General features: G+C 30.4%; 2 protein-coding genes across 3 annotated transcripts in view; both read left to right on the top strand.

The window, feature by feature from the left end:
• The window catches only part of l(2)09851 (WD repeat-containing protein 1 l(2)09851), a 28,678-nt gene extending 14,986 nt beyond the window's left edge, over positions 1-13,692 (top strand). The window contains exons 4-8 of the mRNA XM_075368080.1: positions 2,907-3,123; positions 6,337-6,505; positions 10,467-10,635; positions 11,784-11,954; positions 13,533-13,692. Of these exons, the coding sequence (XP_075224195.1) occupies positions 2,907-3,123; positions 6,337-6,505; positions 10,467-10,635; positions 11,784-11,954; positions 13,533-13,670 (864 nt within the window). The 3' untranslated portion in view covers positions 13,671-13,692. The remainder of the gene's footprint in view (positions 1-2,906; positions 3,124-6,336; positions 6,506-10,466; positions 10,636-11,783; positions 11,955-13,532) is intronic.
• Positions 13,693-15,479: 1,787 nt separating this feature from the next.
• Positions 15,480-18,499, top strand: LOC142326018 (uncharacterized). 2 transcript variants are annotated; one of them, XM_075368082.1, is made up of 2 exons: positions 15,480-15,605; positions 17,982-18,499. In XM_075368082.1, exons 1-2 carry the CDS (start codon positions 15,561-15,563, stop codon positions 18,342-18,344), a joined length of 408 nt encoding a protein of 135 aa, XP_075224197.1. In that variant the 5' UTR covers positions 15,480-15,560; the 3' UTR covers positions 18,345-18,499. The 2 variants fall into 2 exon arrangements, with proteins under 2 accessions (XP_075224197.1, XP_075224196.1); XM_075368081.1 differs by having other exon boundaries at positions 15,486-15,605; positions 17,970-18,499.

Raw genomic sequence — 18,499 nt, 5'->3', positions numbered from 1 at the left:
AATGTGAAAATAGGAGGAGAAAAGATTATGGAGGTAGAAGAATTTTGTTATTTGGGAAGTAGAATTACTAAAGATGGACGAAGCAGGAGCGATATAAAATGCCGAATAGCACAAGCTAAACGAGCCTTCAGTAAGAAATATAAGTTGTTTACATCAAAAATTAATTTAAATGTCAGGAAAAGATTTTTGAAAGTGTATGTTTGGAGTGTCGCTTTATATGGAAGTGAAACTTGGACAATCGGAGTATCTGAGAAGAAAAGGTTAGAAGCTTTTGAAATGTGGTGCTATAGGAGAATGTTAAAAATCAGATGGGTGGATAAAGTGACAAATGAGGAGGTATTGCGGCAAATAGATGAAGAAAGAAGCATTTGGAAAAATATAGTTAAAAGAAGAGACAGACTTATAGGCCACATACTAAGGCATCCTGGAATAGTCGCTTTAATTTTGGAAGGGCAGGTAGAAGGGAAAAATTGTGTAGGCAGGCCACGTTTGGAATATGTAAAACAAATTGTTAGGGATGTAGGATGTAGAGAGTATACTGAAATGAAACGACTAGCACTAGATAGGGAATCTTGGAGAGCTGCATCAAACCAGTCAAATGACTGAAGACAAAAAAAAAAACTGTATGCATTATGAATATAAAATGCAATGAAATTGTTCATACAGCGTGTTTTACCTCATTTTATTGTTAACACGATTTTTCTGTCATTTGGCATTAACCAAAAACTGGTTTCAACTTTGTTTTTCTTATAAAATTTTAAATCGAAATCATGTGTCACATGCCCACACCTTCCTATTTAAAACATTTAAATTTGATTCAGTATGGTTGACAAAAATTGCAGATTTTTTTTAACTATGTAGAACCAAATTTCTTTCTGCCTCCAAATACATCTCAGATATACCATATAAAGCTGTTTCCATTCTTAAATATCACCCGGTGTGTGTGTTAAAATTTCAGATAAAGATTTTGTTTTGAATAAAATTCAGGCAGTATTTGAAAAGAATTCAAGAAGGTAGAATAATCAATATGGAAGTGGGTGTTTGCATTGATATTTCTATTTTTTTTTTTTAAATGGTTCAGCTATATTTAATAGATCATTAAAAACAGCACTATTTATTCTAATGCAATTTTTAAAGTCTTCAAAGTCTTGTAATTCTATTAGTAGGTTAATTAATATACGTATAACTTTCTCATCTATTTAAATTTTTTTTAATTCCATGTATTTGATGTCCATCATCTGAAAGTATCCAGAGTAAATGCTGTTTTCTTTTTATTCTTTAATGAGTTCATCATATCACTTTATTTTATTTCTTACTACACAACTGAACCTTACTACACAAAGCAAAAAACAGAGCTAATAAAAATACTGCTCACCGAACATCTAGTATTTTAAACTGAACAGATCTGTTAGCATTCATACATGTAAAATGTGAAGATTTTGTTCATAAATGAATGGATAATTAGATGAGTTTGGAATGCCTGTTTTAAACTATATCTGTGGTTGACTGTATTTAAGAATGTTGGTTTTAAACTACATCTGTGGTTGACTTAAGTATTTAGAATATTGCATTTCAAATGCATGAATATGTGGTATTCCAAGAACGTGTTCCAAATATTTGTGTTAGTAGCTAGCTAATGAGTGATAGATAATCCATGAGACAACGTGATTAATTGTATAGATTTATCTTTAAAAACTAATTGTGTAAGTACTGGTGTAAAAGCAGAACTTCATGCTTGGTAGGAATCTTTGATATGATTAATAACAGATCTGCTGTTTGAGTAAAATTTAAATTATTGTAATGACTGAACTTAATGATTATATTGATCACTTCAGACACACAGCAGTAGCAAGCTCAACACTTTGCTGTAATCACAGATATTTTTCCAAGAGTGTAATAATTGCTAGAGACATTTCACATTAATATTTTATTTTTAGTGTTTGTGTTGAATATTTATAACAATGAATGTAGTGTGAAATATATTTCTTTTTGTTAAAAGTTGTAAACTTTCAAAGAAATAGTAAGTATATTGAAGCAGGGCTAAATGTAGTTGGTGTTGAAAACTTGGTTTTATTGGCAGAGAACTGAACATACCTTAAAAAGATGTTTCATTCAGAATGTGCTGTAGAGTAAGCCACATTTTATTTTACAAGATATTACAATATTTGTAATTTTTATTTTTGTACAGTAACTTAGTGAAATTAAAACATTTTTAATTTGAATCCTTGATTTGTTTACCACTGATTTTGAATTATATATTAAGCTACAAAATATTAAGCTATAAATTTATTATCATGGATATCTTTCTAAGCTATTTATCAAGAAAAACTCAATAAATGTTTTATTAAATAACTTAAGTTTGCTGTTTATATATTTTTATTTATTAAAATACATTTACCAAGTGCGACATCCCTGATGTACCTAGTTTGGCTCGTATTTCAGAAATAAGGAGTTAAATTTGTCTTATAAGATGTAAAAATCACCTCATTTATTTACTTTCCATGATTAGTAAAATGTTATTGTTACTTTCTTTCTAATTTGTCTAAAAATGCTTATTACTTCTTGAATGTTTAAAAAAATTTCATTATTTTCAAGAAACTGCTTGTAGAAGCCTGTATTCCATTAAACAATCTGCTTCTTCAATTTATTTTTAAAGTAGTTTTGCATTCAATGTTTGAATACAAAGTTTTATTCAGTTAGGTTTTAATGAATTGCATGTGGTTTAAACAGAACTTGTCTTTCTTGGGTAATTAAAATATTAAATAAATATTGCTCTGGTTAGTTGATGTGAAATTTGTAGTTTGGTAAATTTTACTGTTTATATAAAAGTAAAATTTCAATTATTCTTTTAAAACTGAATTTGTAAAGTTTTTAGCTAATTATTTATTTCATTGACTTTCTTTCAGAGTACAGTTTTAAATAATTCAGTTTTAGCTGCTGTTTGGTCAGAAATTGGCAAAGTAACAATATTGGATTTGAAACCTCATCTGCAGACACTTGATAGTGCTGCTGCATCTGCTTATAAAAATGTAGAAACTAAAAGAGAAGAAGTTAAGCCATTATTTGTTTTTGCTGGTCATCAGACAGAAGGTTATGCTGTTGATTGGTCACCATGTAGTTCAGGTAAAAAAGAAGTTTGTTATAACAGATGTAGGTTTTTTGTTTCATCGTGTACATTAAAAGCACTCTTAATTTTTTTGTAAAGACACCAAGTGATTGGCCTGTTAACTAGGTCAAGCTGGAGCTCAAATGTGCAGAAACTAAATTAAGCTGGTTTGTGTGAATAGACAAGAATGTTGAGTACTGCAGGCATTTAATATTAGAGTTAATTTAGTTCTACAGTTTTTATTATAAGGGGTAGATAGTTCCACAAAATTATATATATATAATAAATGTTTACTTTTATTATTTTACTTATATTTTACATTATTTGCTTATATGTCTAGCTTAATAATAATATGCCTAAGCTTATGCTTTAAGAATTTATAACTAAATAATTTTATTTTCACTTGTAATCTATTTATTTTTTATGGAATAAGATTATTATTAATTAATCTGTTTGTCCCAGCGACAAAGAAATAGCATCAAAATGTTTCAACTGGTGAGATTGGGACTTGTACTAGTTAAAGTCCTTAATATTTATGGGAAGGTTGCATTTCAATTTCAAGAAGAACTCTGCTGTTCCCAGACCCTTTCATGTTTCAACCTGATTTTACAGATGAAAACTTCAGCCTTATGCCTCTTCAGGATAGACTTCGACTCCTACATTGCATAACACTGACTGCAGATTGCATCAGGTTCCTATGATTTTTTGTTCATTGAAGAATAATTTTGCCTTGCACAGTAAGTCAAATGAAGCCCAGGTGATTGTATCAGGGTAGCAGTGGTTGACAGTACTTGAAACCTGTTATGGTGGGATTGGAGATGCTAGACCAGGTCTGTCTCCCAACAGAAATTTATTGTTGTCAGGATCAAACCTACTAGAAGTGGAGAGGTTGGTTTACATCTGGACAGGCATTGTTTAGTTTAATTGGGGACCTTTAATGTAGGTAGATAATTAGTTAAAAAACTTCTTCTTATTAAACAATAACCACCCACCGGGTTGGTCTAGTGGTGAACAACGCGTCTTCCTAAATCAGTTGATTTGGTAGTTTTCTCAGCTGCTTCATAAAACAATGAGCTTTTTTTTATGTCAGAGGAGGGAAATCTCTTAACAGACACATCTGCCCACACAGAGGTAGTGTCAGGCTCTCACAAACTAAAACCCTCTCCCCTCAACAACAAGTGAAGACTGGACCCCCATAAGCACAACACAGTCTCTAGTGGAAATCACAGGATCACATGTCAGAAAGGGGGCAGCAAGGAACTCAGCGGAACCCGCAGGTACCAATGGAACATGTAAATTCGCATCCAAGCCTAACTCAGCCTGATCTAATCTAACTGAAGTAGTTTTATCCATCTTCATTCCATCTGGACTGCCACCTGTCTAGGAGAACCTCCTTAGAAGCCCTTCCTTCCCCCTTCAGGTAAGTCACTTCTGAACCATCCCTGCAAATTAGCGGTATACTGGTAATATATACTAGGTAATGCTGCCTATAGATGCGACATGTTCTTAGTTACTCGCAGAGACATCTTCACTAGATCTGCTCGAGAATCACTCTGTTATGTTGTGTGTCCAGAGCTTTTAACCAGGCAGGTGTCCCATATAATAGGATTGAGTACACATGCCATTTTAAGGATCTTGGTGTGTTCACATTGCTGAGAAGTCTGCTCAACGCAGTCACTGTCCTCTTTGCTTTAACTGCAGTTTTGATCATGTTTCCTAAAGGAACACCTCTCGTCCAGCCATACCCAAGGTACTTCACTGAAGTATTGGGAAGCACAGATATAGCTTGTACTTGGAAAGCCATCTGCTCAGTCTTCATCTTCCAGCCATGATCAACACTAGTCTTTTCCAGGGCCAGTTCCAGTCCTTTATTGAGTTGCCAGCCTCTCACTAACTCTATGGCTTAGTTGTCCCTGGCCATCATGTTTTGCTTGGTTCTACCCACTATGACCAGAAACAAGTCATTAATAAATATGACCAGGGCAACAACCTCAGGCAATGTTAACCTCAGGACCCCCATCGTAGACAACATTCCACAATAGGGGTGACAGCATGGATCCCTGCAGCACATCCTTATTGGTTGTAAACATGGTGCTGCCATTAATACTGGATGTGATGATAGACTCTTATGGCAGAGATAGGACTGAAGCACTCTCCTCAAATTGGTGTCGACCCCCTTATCAGCAAGCGACTCGAAGATCAATGACCATAAGAGACTGTTGAAGGTATTACTGATGTCAAAGAATATGAGGGCCTGGATGTTTCTTCTATGCTCGAACCAGCACAACTCTACTGTTGACCGTGTTCATTACCCTGTTGATGGTGTCATTTGTTGAGATTCCTGTCCAAAAACCATACTGGTGCTGACTTAGGCTACCATTTGTAGTGATATTGTCAGCAAGCCACACTACCAACATCTTTTTGAACAGCTTTGTTAAGTTATTGATCAAACAAAGTGGTTGGTAGGCAGAAAGGACATTAGCAGAGCATCCTTCCTTCCTGATCAGCACCAACCGTGACATCTTCCAGTCCATCAGCATGTGCTTGTTTACCAGGATGTAGTTGAATGCATCTAAGATGTTGAACGAGGCCTCATCAACCACACTCCTTACCACTTGAACTGGAGATCATCGAGCCCAGGACTTTTTTCAGTCTTCATCTTCCAGGTAGCACTAAGCAGAACTGAAAGATCTCATCAGCAATAATCTTCTTTCCTCTAGTATCTCCACTGTCTGGGAAGAGTGCAGTTACACAACTTTGCAGCTGACCATCAGTAATGATTGGCAGCCCCCACCTGAATTTCTTTGTTACATTCTTATATCCATGACTTCAGAACATCTTTGTTAATCTCCTTGCATAACTGCCCCCAATGGTCCTTGTTCGACTTCATGAAGGGCAATTTATACCTCTATATGGACTCAATGAAACAAACTCTTACCAGTTCTCCTATCCTGTTAAGTAGATTTAAAAGTCACCATTTTTTAATCTTAATTCTGCTGCATTTATCCTACCAGACTAGTCTTGAGACTGATAATGTAATTACTATTTATTGAATTTTAGTAAAAATTGAAAATACTTTTTCTTAGAATGTAAAAGAATCAGAAAAATTATAAAGAAAATATACGTGTTTTTTATTTTTGACTGAAGAGTTTGTAATTTTGTTTAAAGCCTTTAAGCATCTTTTTTACTAAAATTTCTTAGAAATTCTGTATGGTTTATTTAAATTACAGGAGTTTTAGCTACAGGAGACTGTCACAGAAATATACACTTATGGAAGCCTACAAATGATTCTTGGATTGTTGATCAGAGACCATTAGTTGGACATCAGAAGTCTGTTGAAGATTTACAGTGGTCACCTAATGAAGTTAATGTGCTTGCTTCTTGTTCTGTTGATAAAAGGTATTATCACATATTTATTTTTTATCAGACAAATTAATCAAGATTTTATTAATATTTTTATCAAGTTAAGGTATTAGGATTTTCTTTGTTTATTTTCATATAATTATAACATTTTATTTTTTGTGAATTACAACAGTGTTAGGTCGTCTATACTTTGAGGTGACAATAGATTATTCCCTCTTATAAATTAAAACACAAGAAACATCTGCATAAAAAGAAAATATTATCATTATGATTAAATAAGATTATGTAATAATTTTGAGTATGTGTAACAGATTATGAATACTGGATATTGTTGTAGTAGTCAGTAAGAAAAAGGTAGCATATCAGATTTATATAAGATAAAATTAGAATACAGTAAATCATTAATTAATCTTTGAATATTTTTTTACGTTGTTTAGCCAGTGCTTTGTAATCTGTAGTACTAGACTACAGATTTATTTTTATTTATAAAAATAAATATGTATTTATTTTGATAAATAATAAATATTTATTAAATTTTTATTAAATGAAACATGCTTTGGTAAAAATCATTAAATACAGTTTGTGTTAACCATTTTCAAGTAAGGTATGTTTAAAAATATTATTTTGTGGTGGAAGGTGTGGATCGGATTGAATTGCCTGATGGCTGTTACATGCATGGAATTTTTCCTGATATGAAAAGTATGCAATTAGGTGGATTTACTCCAATCAGCATTTACAAGTTTCTTTTTGGACATGGTGCTTTTTGAGATAGGTTGGGCAGATTTGGTTTGATTAATTCAGGCTTGTGTCCAGAGTGATCTGTGCCATGTCTTATATGTCTGCCCCAGGTACAGACCTGATCATACCAAAGTAGCCACAAAAGAGCTTGCGAGGATCAATTGTGGTTTTAATCTGCAAGTTAATTGGAAAACCAAAAAGGAATGTAACATAGTTACTGGCTTCCTTCTGATGACCCTGTTGTAACACTGTCAAGTTTAGAGGGTCTAAAAAATGACCTTCAGTAAAGCCCATCAGGAATATGAATGGAAGGGGTGGTGTAGGAACCAGGATTGTTACAAGGTGTCTTCTCCTACAGGGAGGTCTTGATATGTGTGTGGATGCATAGTGTATGTGTCTGTCTCATTTACTGACTTTTTCTTGTCAGATTCTTGTTTGTTAATATTGTATGTAAATAGTTTACAGGGCATAATAATAAATAATTACTTATTCTAATGTACTTGCTATTAATATTTTTCCATTTGAATAAATTTATGAAAATTCACAGCCAGCTCAAAAATGGGTTTTGTATTAATGCATGACTGAAAGGTTTTGCAATGGTGTAATTACTTTTAAGGTGGTTATGTGGCAAATAATGGAGTGATTATCTGATTATAATGGACGATGATCAGGTAGAAAAAGTGATTATAAAATTTAATGAAAGTTTTGAAAGATTTTTGAATTTTTAGATGTTTTGTGTATGGTTGTGTACAAGGGTGAATCAAATTTAAACGGTAATTTTGCTATTCTATCTAGCAAGTAGTTCCAAGCTAGTGCCATTAGAGAGCTTATCGAAAATGATTGCTGGTTCACTGTTGAAGAAACCGCGTCAGAAGTGGGTATCAACTATGGGAGTACTCAATCCATTATCACTGATCATTTTGGCTTTAGAAAAATTAGTGCTCGATGGGTTCCTAAGATTTTGACAAAAAATCAAAAACAGGTCTGGTTGGAGAGCTTTGAGAGAATTATGAATCGATTTCGGCAAGAAAGGGACTATTTTTTGAGGCAAATCGTCACATGTGATGAGATATGGGTCCACACACTGGAGTCAAAAATGGTGAAGGAAGGATGAGGGCTGCCCAGTGAAGGCCAAAACTTGTCTGTAAGCTGGAAAAGTTCTTGCAAAGATTTTTTTGACTCGAGGGGAGTTTTACTCATTGATTTTCTCCACAATCAACGAATGGTGAATGCGGCTTACTATTGCCAGCTGCAACAGTCAACAAAAGCCGCCTACAAAAACAAAAGACGGGATATACCCATCACAGATTTCATTCTTCTCCATGACAACACCAGGCTGCACACTGTGATTTTGACAATGAATAAATTGGAAAAAATGCCCTAGGAAACCCTCGACTTCCCTCCCTACAGTTCATATTTGTCTTGCTATGACTTTATTTTGTTTGTGTCCATGAAGGAATCGCTTGGAGGGGAATGATTAAAAAATAATGACGATATCGAGGAGCACGTGTACAATTGGTTGACGACTTGTCCTCAAATGTTTTATGAACAAGGATTATTCAAGCTTCCAAATCATTGCCAAAAGTAGATTGTGCGGGAGACTATATAGATAAATTATGAAGTTATGAATTGTGTATACTATTAATCCACAAATTAAAAAAAAAAACATTATCATTTATATTTGATTCATCCTTGTACTTCATAATATCGCAAAAACTTGCAAATTATTGTGTTACTTGATATACTTGGTAAAAATGTTTACCATTGCACATTACAAGATATTTCTATTTTCAAACACTAGACTGGAGTACTTAGTGTCTCATTCAGTATAGAATTTGCGATACAGAGAATAGGTATGCCACATTTTAAAACCAATCTGGTTATACGTGGCCTAACAGCTGTGAGAATCTGTCAGAACAGGGGAATCGTGCTGAAACTGCCTACAAATATGAATGCAAGACGACATATGACTCGTTAAAGAAAACATAACTCTGTTTAGTATTAGGCCAAGAGAATTTAAGATAAAACTGAATATAATTACATAAAGTATGCTCGCATTTCACCTCAAACAGTTTCACTGTACCTTTGAAACGAACAAAATAATTTTTTGACCATATTCATGATGATTTTTAATGATGTCTAGATTTTGACATGTTGAATTAAGCAACAGATAGGTTGAAAGGAATTCAGACAAGTAGCTTTTATCAGAAATATCATGGTGCTGGTTATTGGACACTTGTGTTTACTGATTGCCTTAGCTATGGATAGATATTATTGCTGATGTATATTGTAACATTATGAAAATTTTATGTTCCATTCAAACTAAAATCTGTTCAGCTATCTGATGGGATTGTACTTTGAATAATGGTGCTTGATGGGACACTAAAGCTTAAAATGTTGAATTGAAATAAATAATAATTATTTTTTACCACCAGATCCTGATCCCACACTATGTATCTAAACCTCTTTTTGTAACTACTAAAATGACTTCCTTTTTAGGTGATTGCAAAGTTTAAAAAAAAAGGAAAAAAACTACTTTAATTGATATAAAAAAGTCTAAGACAATGAGAGTTTGTGGAAAAATGACACAAGTGTAAGAATTTCTTATGTGTTATTTTTTGTTCTTACTGCGTTGTCTTTGAGTATTATCAATATGTGGACAGTGATTTTTAAAAACAATGATGTAATTATTTTGTAGTTCTTACCATCTTGTAATAAAAAGTAACTTAGAAAAACATAGAAATATTATGCTTTTTTCATAAATCCACTGGAATATTATAAATCTTTTAACTAATAACTTCAAAACAATTAGTACATATTCTGATAATTGTTAGGGAAAATGTACCCCTCCATTCTTAATTCTTTGTACTTTCATAAATCAACAGTAGATACAGCAACATTTTAGTCCAAGGATTAATGATGTGGAAAAACAACATGAAGAGACCAGCTGAATGTTTCATAGAATAATTTTTTCTAAGGGAAAATTTCTTTTAGTTTAAAATTTATTTTTACATTTACATATTTTAAGTTTTGTAATTTCAAATCAAAAAGATTATATATTAATTTATAATGACTGCTTTGTTTGAAAATGTACAGTTTTGTACAGTAGGTAATACTTTCCCAGAGTACTAAAACAAAAATTTTGCTATGATTATCAAAGTCAATTAATAAAATTTGTTCAAATTTTATTTGAAATATGATTTTATTATGATCTGACTAAAAACAAATTATAGCAAATTGAAATATTTTTTTTTAATAGTATACGAATCTGGGATGTTAGAGAAAGCCCTGCCAATGCTTGTAAACTCACTGTAGAAAATGCACATCAGAGTGATGTCAATGTCATTAGTTGGAGTAGAAATGAGCCGTTTATTGTTTCTGGTGGAGATGATGGATTTCTGTATGTGTGGGACCTTAGAGTGTTTCAGGTAAAAAATTCAACATTGTAATTACATATTATGAGTAGATTACTGACCATGTTATTCAGAACAATATCATCTGAAATCAGCATATACTTTTCAGAATCATGTGGAATTTTTTAAATCACAGTACCATTTGTTAAATTTTTTTGTTTTATTTCTTCAACAATTCAGTAGAAAGACAGATGTTGAAGTTAACATTAATAGAATTAAAAAATTGTATAAGTCACTAATACAGATTTTATTGTTCTGAACAATATGTTATACATATTGTTGCTTTTGTTTAAAATAAAAATTAAAAAAAATAATAGACTTAATCTTGCATAAGAAAAACGATAAGGATGTTATTTTTATGAGGTACATGCAAGAAATATTAGGTTTGTAACAAGAATAAATTATACCCTGACTTACTCTTAACAGGTTGATAGTTCTTTTTCACCATCTACCCTTTCTTATCATGATTCCTTTTTTCATGTTTCAGGTCTGTGGGGGTAGGTGGGTGTAGGTCCCTGCTACGCTAGATCTCCATCCTTAGGAATCTCTAGAACCTTTTAATGGTTGAATCTTAATGATTTTTGATGTAATCTGGTTATGGAAGCTGTGCTGTTGGCCAACTTCAAGAACATAACCTGATTATTGGCGGCATAAGAAGACTAATAAATGAAGAGTTTCAAAGAGTCAGGCCTCTTACCTAGGAGAGAAAAATATAAAATCCTAAGTAAAAATATATTTAATATCAACATTTCAATGCTTCTGGTTTAATATTTTCAATTTTACTCATTCTTCCCTTGTCTTATTCTCTACTCTCAGTCTTTTCTTTTCTTTTCTTAATTTTTTTTCAGAACTACCTTCTCCGAATTTTTTTCTGTATTTCGAAGACCTCTTACTTCTACAATGTTCATTCTTTATCTTCCTTATCAAGCTTCTACAAGGTTTCAAGTTTTTATATTTTTTGCAATTATAGATTTCTCTGGTTAGATTATAGATGACCTTCCTAAGTTCAGTATGATTGCTAGTTGTATTAATAGTTGACTATGATTGTGGTCAGAAAAGTGTTATCAAATACAAACTTAACATTTGTTTTATATTGTTTAGATGATTTGTCTTCTTAACTGTATTTACTACATGAACATTAACTTCCTTGTTTTACTTAAAAGACAGGTAAATCAGTTGCTAGATTAAAACATCATGGAGCTCCTGTCTCAACTGTGGAATGGCATCCTTCTGATGCCTCTGTCTTTGCATCTGGTGGAGAAGATGATCAGATTGCCATTTGGGATCTTGAAGCGGAACGGGATGACTCTAGTTCTATGGAAGAAGATGTTAAGGTAAAAAAAAAACGTAATTATTGTAAAAAGAATTTTAAGAACACACTTGTTTTGAATGACAAGGGCAGTTGAAAACGCTATGTTTTAAAACAAGGTATTTTTTTTATAAAATCAAAGCTTAGTTCTCAAGCTGTTATTTCTTAGTTGTTATTAATAAATTTCTTAGTTAATTCTTTCAGGTAGATTAAAATATTCACACTGTGTCGATTTTGTATAAACAGCACAATTTGTATTTGAAGATGCCACTGAAAAATAATTATTCATTCAATTGTTGTACATGTCAGGTTTGAGCCCATTTCCACTAAGAAAGGAAGGCATTCTTTTTCTGAAAAATGCAAACTATATCTTTGGTTTGTCTGCTGAAGTTTTTTTTTCATTATGTTGAGAAAGTTAAGCGATAAATTACATCAGATCTTATCAAAAACTATGTGAAATACTCAAAAGCATTTAAATTCAAGGTAGTCTTTGAAGATGATTGAATGAGTTGTGCGAGTTTATGAGCGTGTAAATATTTTAAAGAATCCATTTTCAAATTCTGGATAGGCTTTGTATTTTTCACAAGTTGCAGATTTTCTTATTACATTCGTTTTAGTGGTTTTAATTGTTTTTTTATTTGTTGCATTGACTGTTTTAAAATTTTTAACTTCATTTAAATTTTGTTATTTTTAGTGCGTAATTTGTTTATTAATGATCTTTTTTGTAGTATAAACAGCCTACGACTTTCTGTAGGGGTTTTCAATTTTCCATAATATTATGCCATATGTCATTAAAGAATAACATATTCATAATTTATTTTAGACTGCTATTAATGGCTTTCTATGCAAAAAATATGATAGCTTGAGAATTTAAAAATATCCATGATTTAGTTTTATGGATAACTTAAAAATATGCTGTCTTCATGTTAATGTTGTTGTAAACAGTTAAAACTGTTAACTTAAAAGGTAAAGTTTATGCTATCCTTGAATATAGTGGTTTGGAGTGCAGCTCATTCCATAATTTGAACTAAAGCTCATTAAATGTATTGTTTTTGCATTCAGTTGTAAACTGTTTGTTGATCATAGAAAATTTGTGTTTAAAATTAATGCTACAGAATTCTCATTAGGATCAATAATTGAAGCAGTAGTGTCATTTGCAAATTGCTTTTTAGTATGAGATTTAATAATTATAAAAATTAATATCTTAAAAAAAATTTGTTTAAATATGGGAATCTCTTAAAGAACATTTATTTTGAAAATGTATTATTTAACATAATAAATAATAAAGATTTTCATTTTGATGTTTGATTTTGGTGAAAGATAGTTGTATAATTTTATTTTGTTATGTTTGATATTAAGAATTGTAGGTTTTTGGTCAGTTTTTATCAAATTAAAGTTATCATTACATGAATCAATATTGAATTGTTTAAAGACTGTTAATTTTAAATAATTATTATTTATCTACAAGTTGCTTTAGTCTTTTTTTAATATAATTTTATAAAAATCTTTGAGTAAATATTTCATTAGTATTTGTTGTAATAATACAATTTGCATGTTACATGCTTATGATGATTTTTTAATTAATTTTTTTTTTTTTTTGTAGGATCTTCCACCCCAGTTACTGTTTATACATCAAGGTCAGAAAGAAATTAAAGAATTACATTGGCATTCACAAATCCCTGGTGTAATCATTAGTACTGCAGTTTCTGGATTGAATGTATTTCGTACTATAAGCATTTGAAAGTAAATTTTTTTAATGTACAGTTGTGTTATATTTTTGTAATTTTTCCTTTTTTTAATTTTATTAGTTTTTTTTTTATTAAGACCATAAGCTCATCAAGGAATTAAAGAATATTTTGTATTTTAGTGAATGTAACTTGCTTTTAGCGAGAATTTACTGTGTTGTGTGTACATAGCTACTTTGTGCCGTTTTCATGTAACTTCATAAATTGAATATAATATTGTAATTTGAGTTTTGGAACTATGGAAATATGAATAAGCAGTGCGATACAGGATTTTATTTTGTGTTTCAAGTACTTTAAATACCCACTATATTTGATAGATGTGCAACATATTAACTCTTATAGTGCCGAGTTAGCATGCTTCATGTCAGCTGCCAGAATGGAATTTATATGTTCTAATTATCATGTTTGTTGTTATTTTATTATCATAAAAATCTGAAAAAGTATGTAAAATATTAAACATATAATATTATTCTAAAAAAATAAAATTTTATTATATGTTAATTTTTTGACAATGCAGACTAAGTTGAAGTTAACTACTTTTAATTCTATTAACTCCGAATTTATAAGTTATCACATTCTGTACGATACTTGTGTGTTTTTTTATCTTAAATGAAAATAAAAGCTGCAAGTAATATCATTAAAAATAATCACGTTTAATATAAAATATAGCATTCTTAAAATTTGTAAATGATAAAAATGTTTATTTAACTGAGATAAATTGATCGCATAATTTGGCAGTCTTAAGTAGAGCTATGTTTAAAAATGAAATCTGATATAAAATATAATTAATTATTTTTTAATTATGTCATGTACCTTGTGACTGAAAACTGGAATGGAAAAGCTTATAAGTTATAAGCTAATAAGTATCTAAAAAGAAGAAGAAAAAGAAGTACCAAGTTGCCAGATGATGTAGCTGCGATGGGAACGCATAGAGTCTGGTGTTGTTAGAGAGGGTTAAATGAATAAATGTAACATTGATCAAATGAAATGTTTAAACACATATTACAGGGTTTCCTAACGAATTGAAAGAGCAATAGTCATCTCCAACATTTTGTAATGAAGAAGCTATAATAACTGACGAAATGTAAATGAGACTTTTTTAAGTTTATTCTTTAAATGGAGCCATAAAAATAAAATAATTTTTATAATTAAAGTTAATTTGCATATAATAAAGATTTAGGATATGGTTCTATATTATTTATCGGATGTAAATGAGGGTCCAGCTATGAAAAAATCTTTAAATTATGCTTAGATTTAAAACCTTTTGTTTGATCTATTGATTTTTCAACAAGTGAAACATTGTGACAGTAATAAAATATAAAAACTGTATTAATTTGTTTTCACTTGGAATTTTCTGTTGGATCCTGATATCAAGCTTGCAAGATTAACCTTAAACTATAACAAGATGTAGGATTTTATTCTCTATTATAAAATGAGTTATGAATCAATGTTCTGTGCATATCATTAACATTATTTCTTTTTTTTCTTTATTTATTCATATGTATAAATATTAAAATTATAATGTTAATGTAATGTTCATAACCAATATCTTAATTTTAACTGTTAATGTTCATTGTTTTAATTAATTTATTATGTGTACTTTATACTATATAGCTTCTTTATATATTGTCATTGTATCACATTGAATAAATTAGATAAATATCACTTATCAATAATAATAGACAATAATGAATTCAATGACAGCAAAACACAAAAGAATTGTAAAATAAAAGATTTTATTTCATTAGTCTAACAGTTAATTTTATAACATATTATTATAGTTAATAGTAATAATAATTATAATATCAATACAGTTTTTTTTAGTATAAATACAGATCTTGTAAAAGAAGAATCTTCAGTTGTTGCAGCCAACTTGATTTAGCAAGATGAAATCAGTCGCAGCATTTCTTATCTTATGTACCATTTTATTGGTGAGTATGTTACTATTTTGTTTCAAATAATTTCTTTTTTATTTTGTTATCAATCTTTTTTTCATCTAAAAGAATTGTAATTTTGTTATTATAATGAAAAAAAGTCACAGGGCAACCTAAATATCTATATCATCCCACTGGTTAATCAAAACTATTTAGTCATCAGATCAATTTAAGTCTTTTACTAATTCCTTGATGTCGTCGTGATGATTTTTAGTAATGTTTCAATGTTAAATTAATAGGATACAGGTTTTATCTATACAGATTTTTGTAAAACTTTTGATGAGGTGGAATCCTACAATTCTATTGGCTAAATTAGATTAGGGATGATTTGTGTTCTAATTGTTTGATCCAATTAAAGCATAGGGAGTCCACTGTTTGTTTAATGGACTTCATCAAATAAATTCTTGGGTTCTGATATACCATTTGTTCCATTCTTGGTCCTTTATTATTTTTAATTTCTATAAATATTGTCTAAATGTTTCCAGTTTTCTGATTGTTTAATGGATGCTGATGACTTTACATGGCCATGGCAAATGAACATGAATGGGCATCATGTATAATGCACATCGATAATTTATTCAAGGAATCTGTTAATAATAATTTAAATTTTAACTTTAAAAAAATTGTAAATCATTTAATTGTGAATTTAGTTATATAAATGGGAGAGAAGTAAATATTTAGAGAGTTAGCATGGTAATAAACTGGCATATGAATATGTTATACAGTAGTGTTGTTGATCATGTTAAGTACATCATATCCAAAGTGCTTTCTTATCTGCATCTGATCAAAATAAATTGTAAATTCATTGAGATAATATCTGTAATAATTAAACTTCTATACTAGTCAATAGTAGAGGGTGGAGTATTTTTTAGTAATTCGACCTCCATTTTACGGTAAGAATAGAAATAAATAGGAAATGTAGAGTATAGTTTTCGTCAGGTTTGTCTTGTCTTGAAGTCATTTATGATTAGGCATAGGCCGTTATTGTTCCTTCCTAGAGCTTTATCTAACATCATGTATTTATTATCCATAGATTTCAATTGAATGTTTATAGCTAAACTATCAATTAGCATGGAGATGTATTTATTAATAAGAATAAATCATGGTTTGTAAGATTACGGATGGAAAATTTCTTTTGCAGCTGATATTAATGTCTCTTCAGTTCCATTTACCTAGCTTTTTGTTTACATTTTTTGTTCTTTTGCAATATAAATAGTCATGTGAAGCACAATACCATACTGACTCTGAAATACTAATTAGGGATTTGCCTGTATGGTCTTTTGTTTTTTATTAAATAAATATTATGCACATAATCTAATTATAAATATGCTCATAAATATCTAAAATTTTATTTTAGCATTTTTAATCCTTATAGTATTCATTACCATATGAAATCCACATCATTGATTAAAAAAGAATAAGTGATATACCTGTGTTTCTGGCCATGTTCCATTAAGATGCTATTAGTGTATGATATTGATGATGCTGTTTATATATTACTGTAAACATATAGTATATCATAATCCAGGTTTTAGGTTAGGTTAACTCTGTTATTTTAACTGGTATGAAAAATTGTTCTGTTATTCTTTTAATATACAAGTATATATTAAATAAGCTACAATATTTTTAAAAAAACTTAAAAGTAATTAAATTTTTTGTTTATGAAGTGTTTTGATAAAATCAGTATATTTTACTTAGGAAAATTATGTTCAAAATTTTAAGCAAGTCACAGTTACAGCAACTATGTGTCATGCAAGAAGTATTTCTGAAAATAGATTCAACTTATTTTTTTCTTCTTTAAAGTTGGGATATAAATTAGGTTAGAGTTCTTTATTTATATTTTTATTTTTTAATATGGCTGAATGATTAAAAAAAATCTGTTTATTCTTTTTGTACAAATTTTTCTACAGTTTTAATCATATAACAAAGGGTAGCTCAATATTACTCATCAGAGTTTAAAAAGTGTAAACATATAGATGTAGAGTAATCTACCTGGGACATTTGAAGTTATGTTGACACTGCTAATAGTGTGATGGGGGAGACAGTTACTGCAACAGAACATCATAGGTAGCGAAAAACCAGTTACTGGTCCAGCAATTCATCACCACCATGCGCATCAACTGAGCTTTCTAAACTGTAGTGAGTATTAAGTGCTGAAGAAAACATAACTTTTGGAAAATCTGCAAGAATTTTAAAAAATGTCCTCTTTCTGAGAATTCTAATCCTAACTAGCTGCTATGTTAATAATCATATTTATAAAAGATGCAGAGACTTTGTATGATTTATATAATTTCACCGCACAGAATTATTGCCTTCTTACTTATTTATTTTATTTATTTATTTTTTTTTTGTAATACCTAGGTACTTTTTCAGGTTCAGTCACATGCGGAAGAAGAAGATTCTTCTTCTCCTGCCAGTGGCCCACCACAATTTTCTGGTCCTGGTACTCCACTTGGTAAATTTCCACCACCTCCACATGGTAAATTTCCACCACCTCCACATGGTAAATTTCCACCACCACCACCACATGGTAAATTTGGATTGCCACCACCTCCACCAAATAATGATGTAAGTGCAGAATTTTCGGGACCATCACATTTCTCTCCATTGTCTCAAACACTAACTTTCACTGAAGAGAAACCTGAAGTAGAAGTTGAGGCAAAAGTAGAAGGAGATGAAGAAAATAAAACAGAAGATAAGGTTGAAGAAGAAGAAGTTAAAGAAGATGAAGAATGAAAGTGGAAAAATTTGAGATTGAATAATTTTGAAAATAATATATTGTTTTTTGGTTTGTTTATTTTTAATTATTTTTCTTGTTTTAATCATTTAATAACTAAATTATTTACATTTGTAAAAAATAATTCAAGTGAATACATGAATTAAATTTTAAA

This window comes from Lycorma delicatula, chromosome 6, assembly GCF_047948215.1.
Source record: "Lycorma delicatula isolate Av1 chromosome 6, ASM4794821v1, whole genome shotgun sequence".
Classification (NCBI taxonomy): domain Eukaryota; kingdom Metazoa; phylum Arthropoda; class Insecta; order Hemiptera; family Fulgoridae; genus Lycorma; species Lycorma delicatula.
The sequence above is the reverse complement of the archived record's forward strand: the minus strand, read 5'-3'. Positions and strand labels throughout refer to the sequence as shown.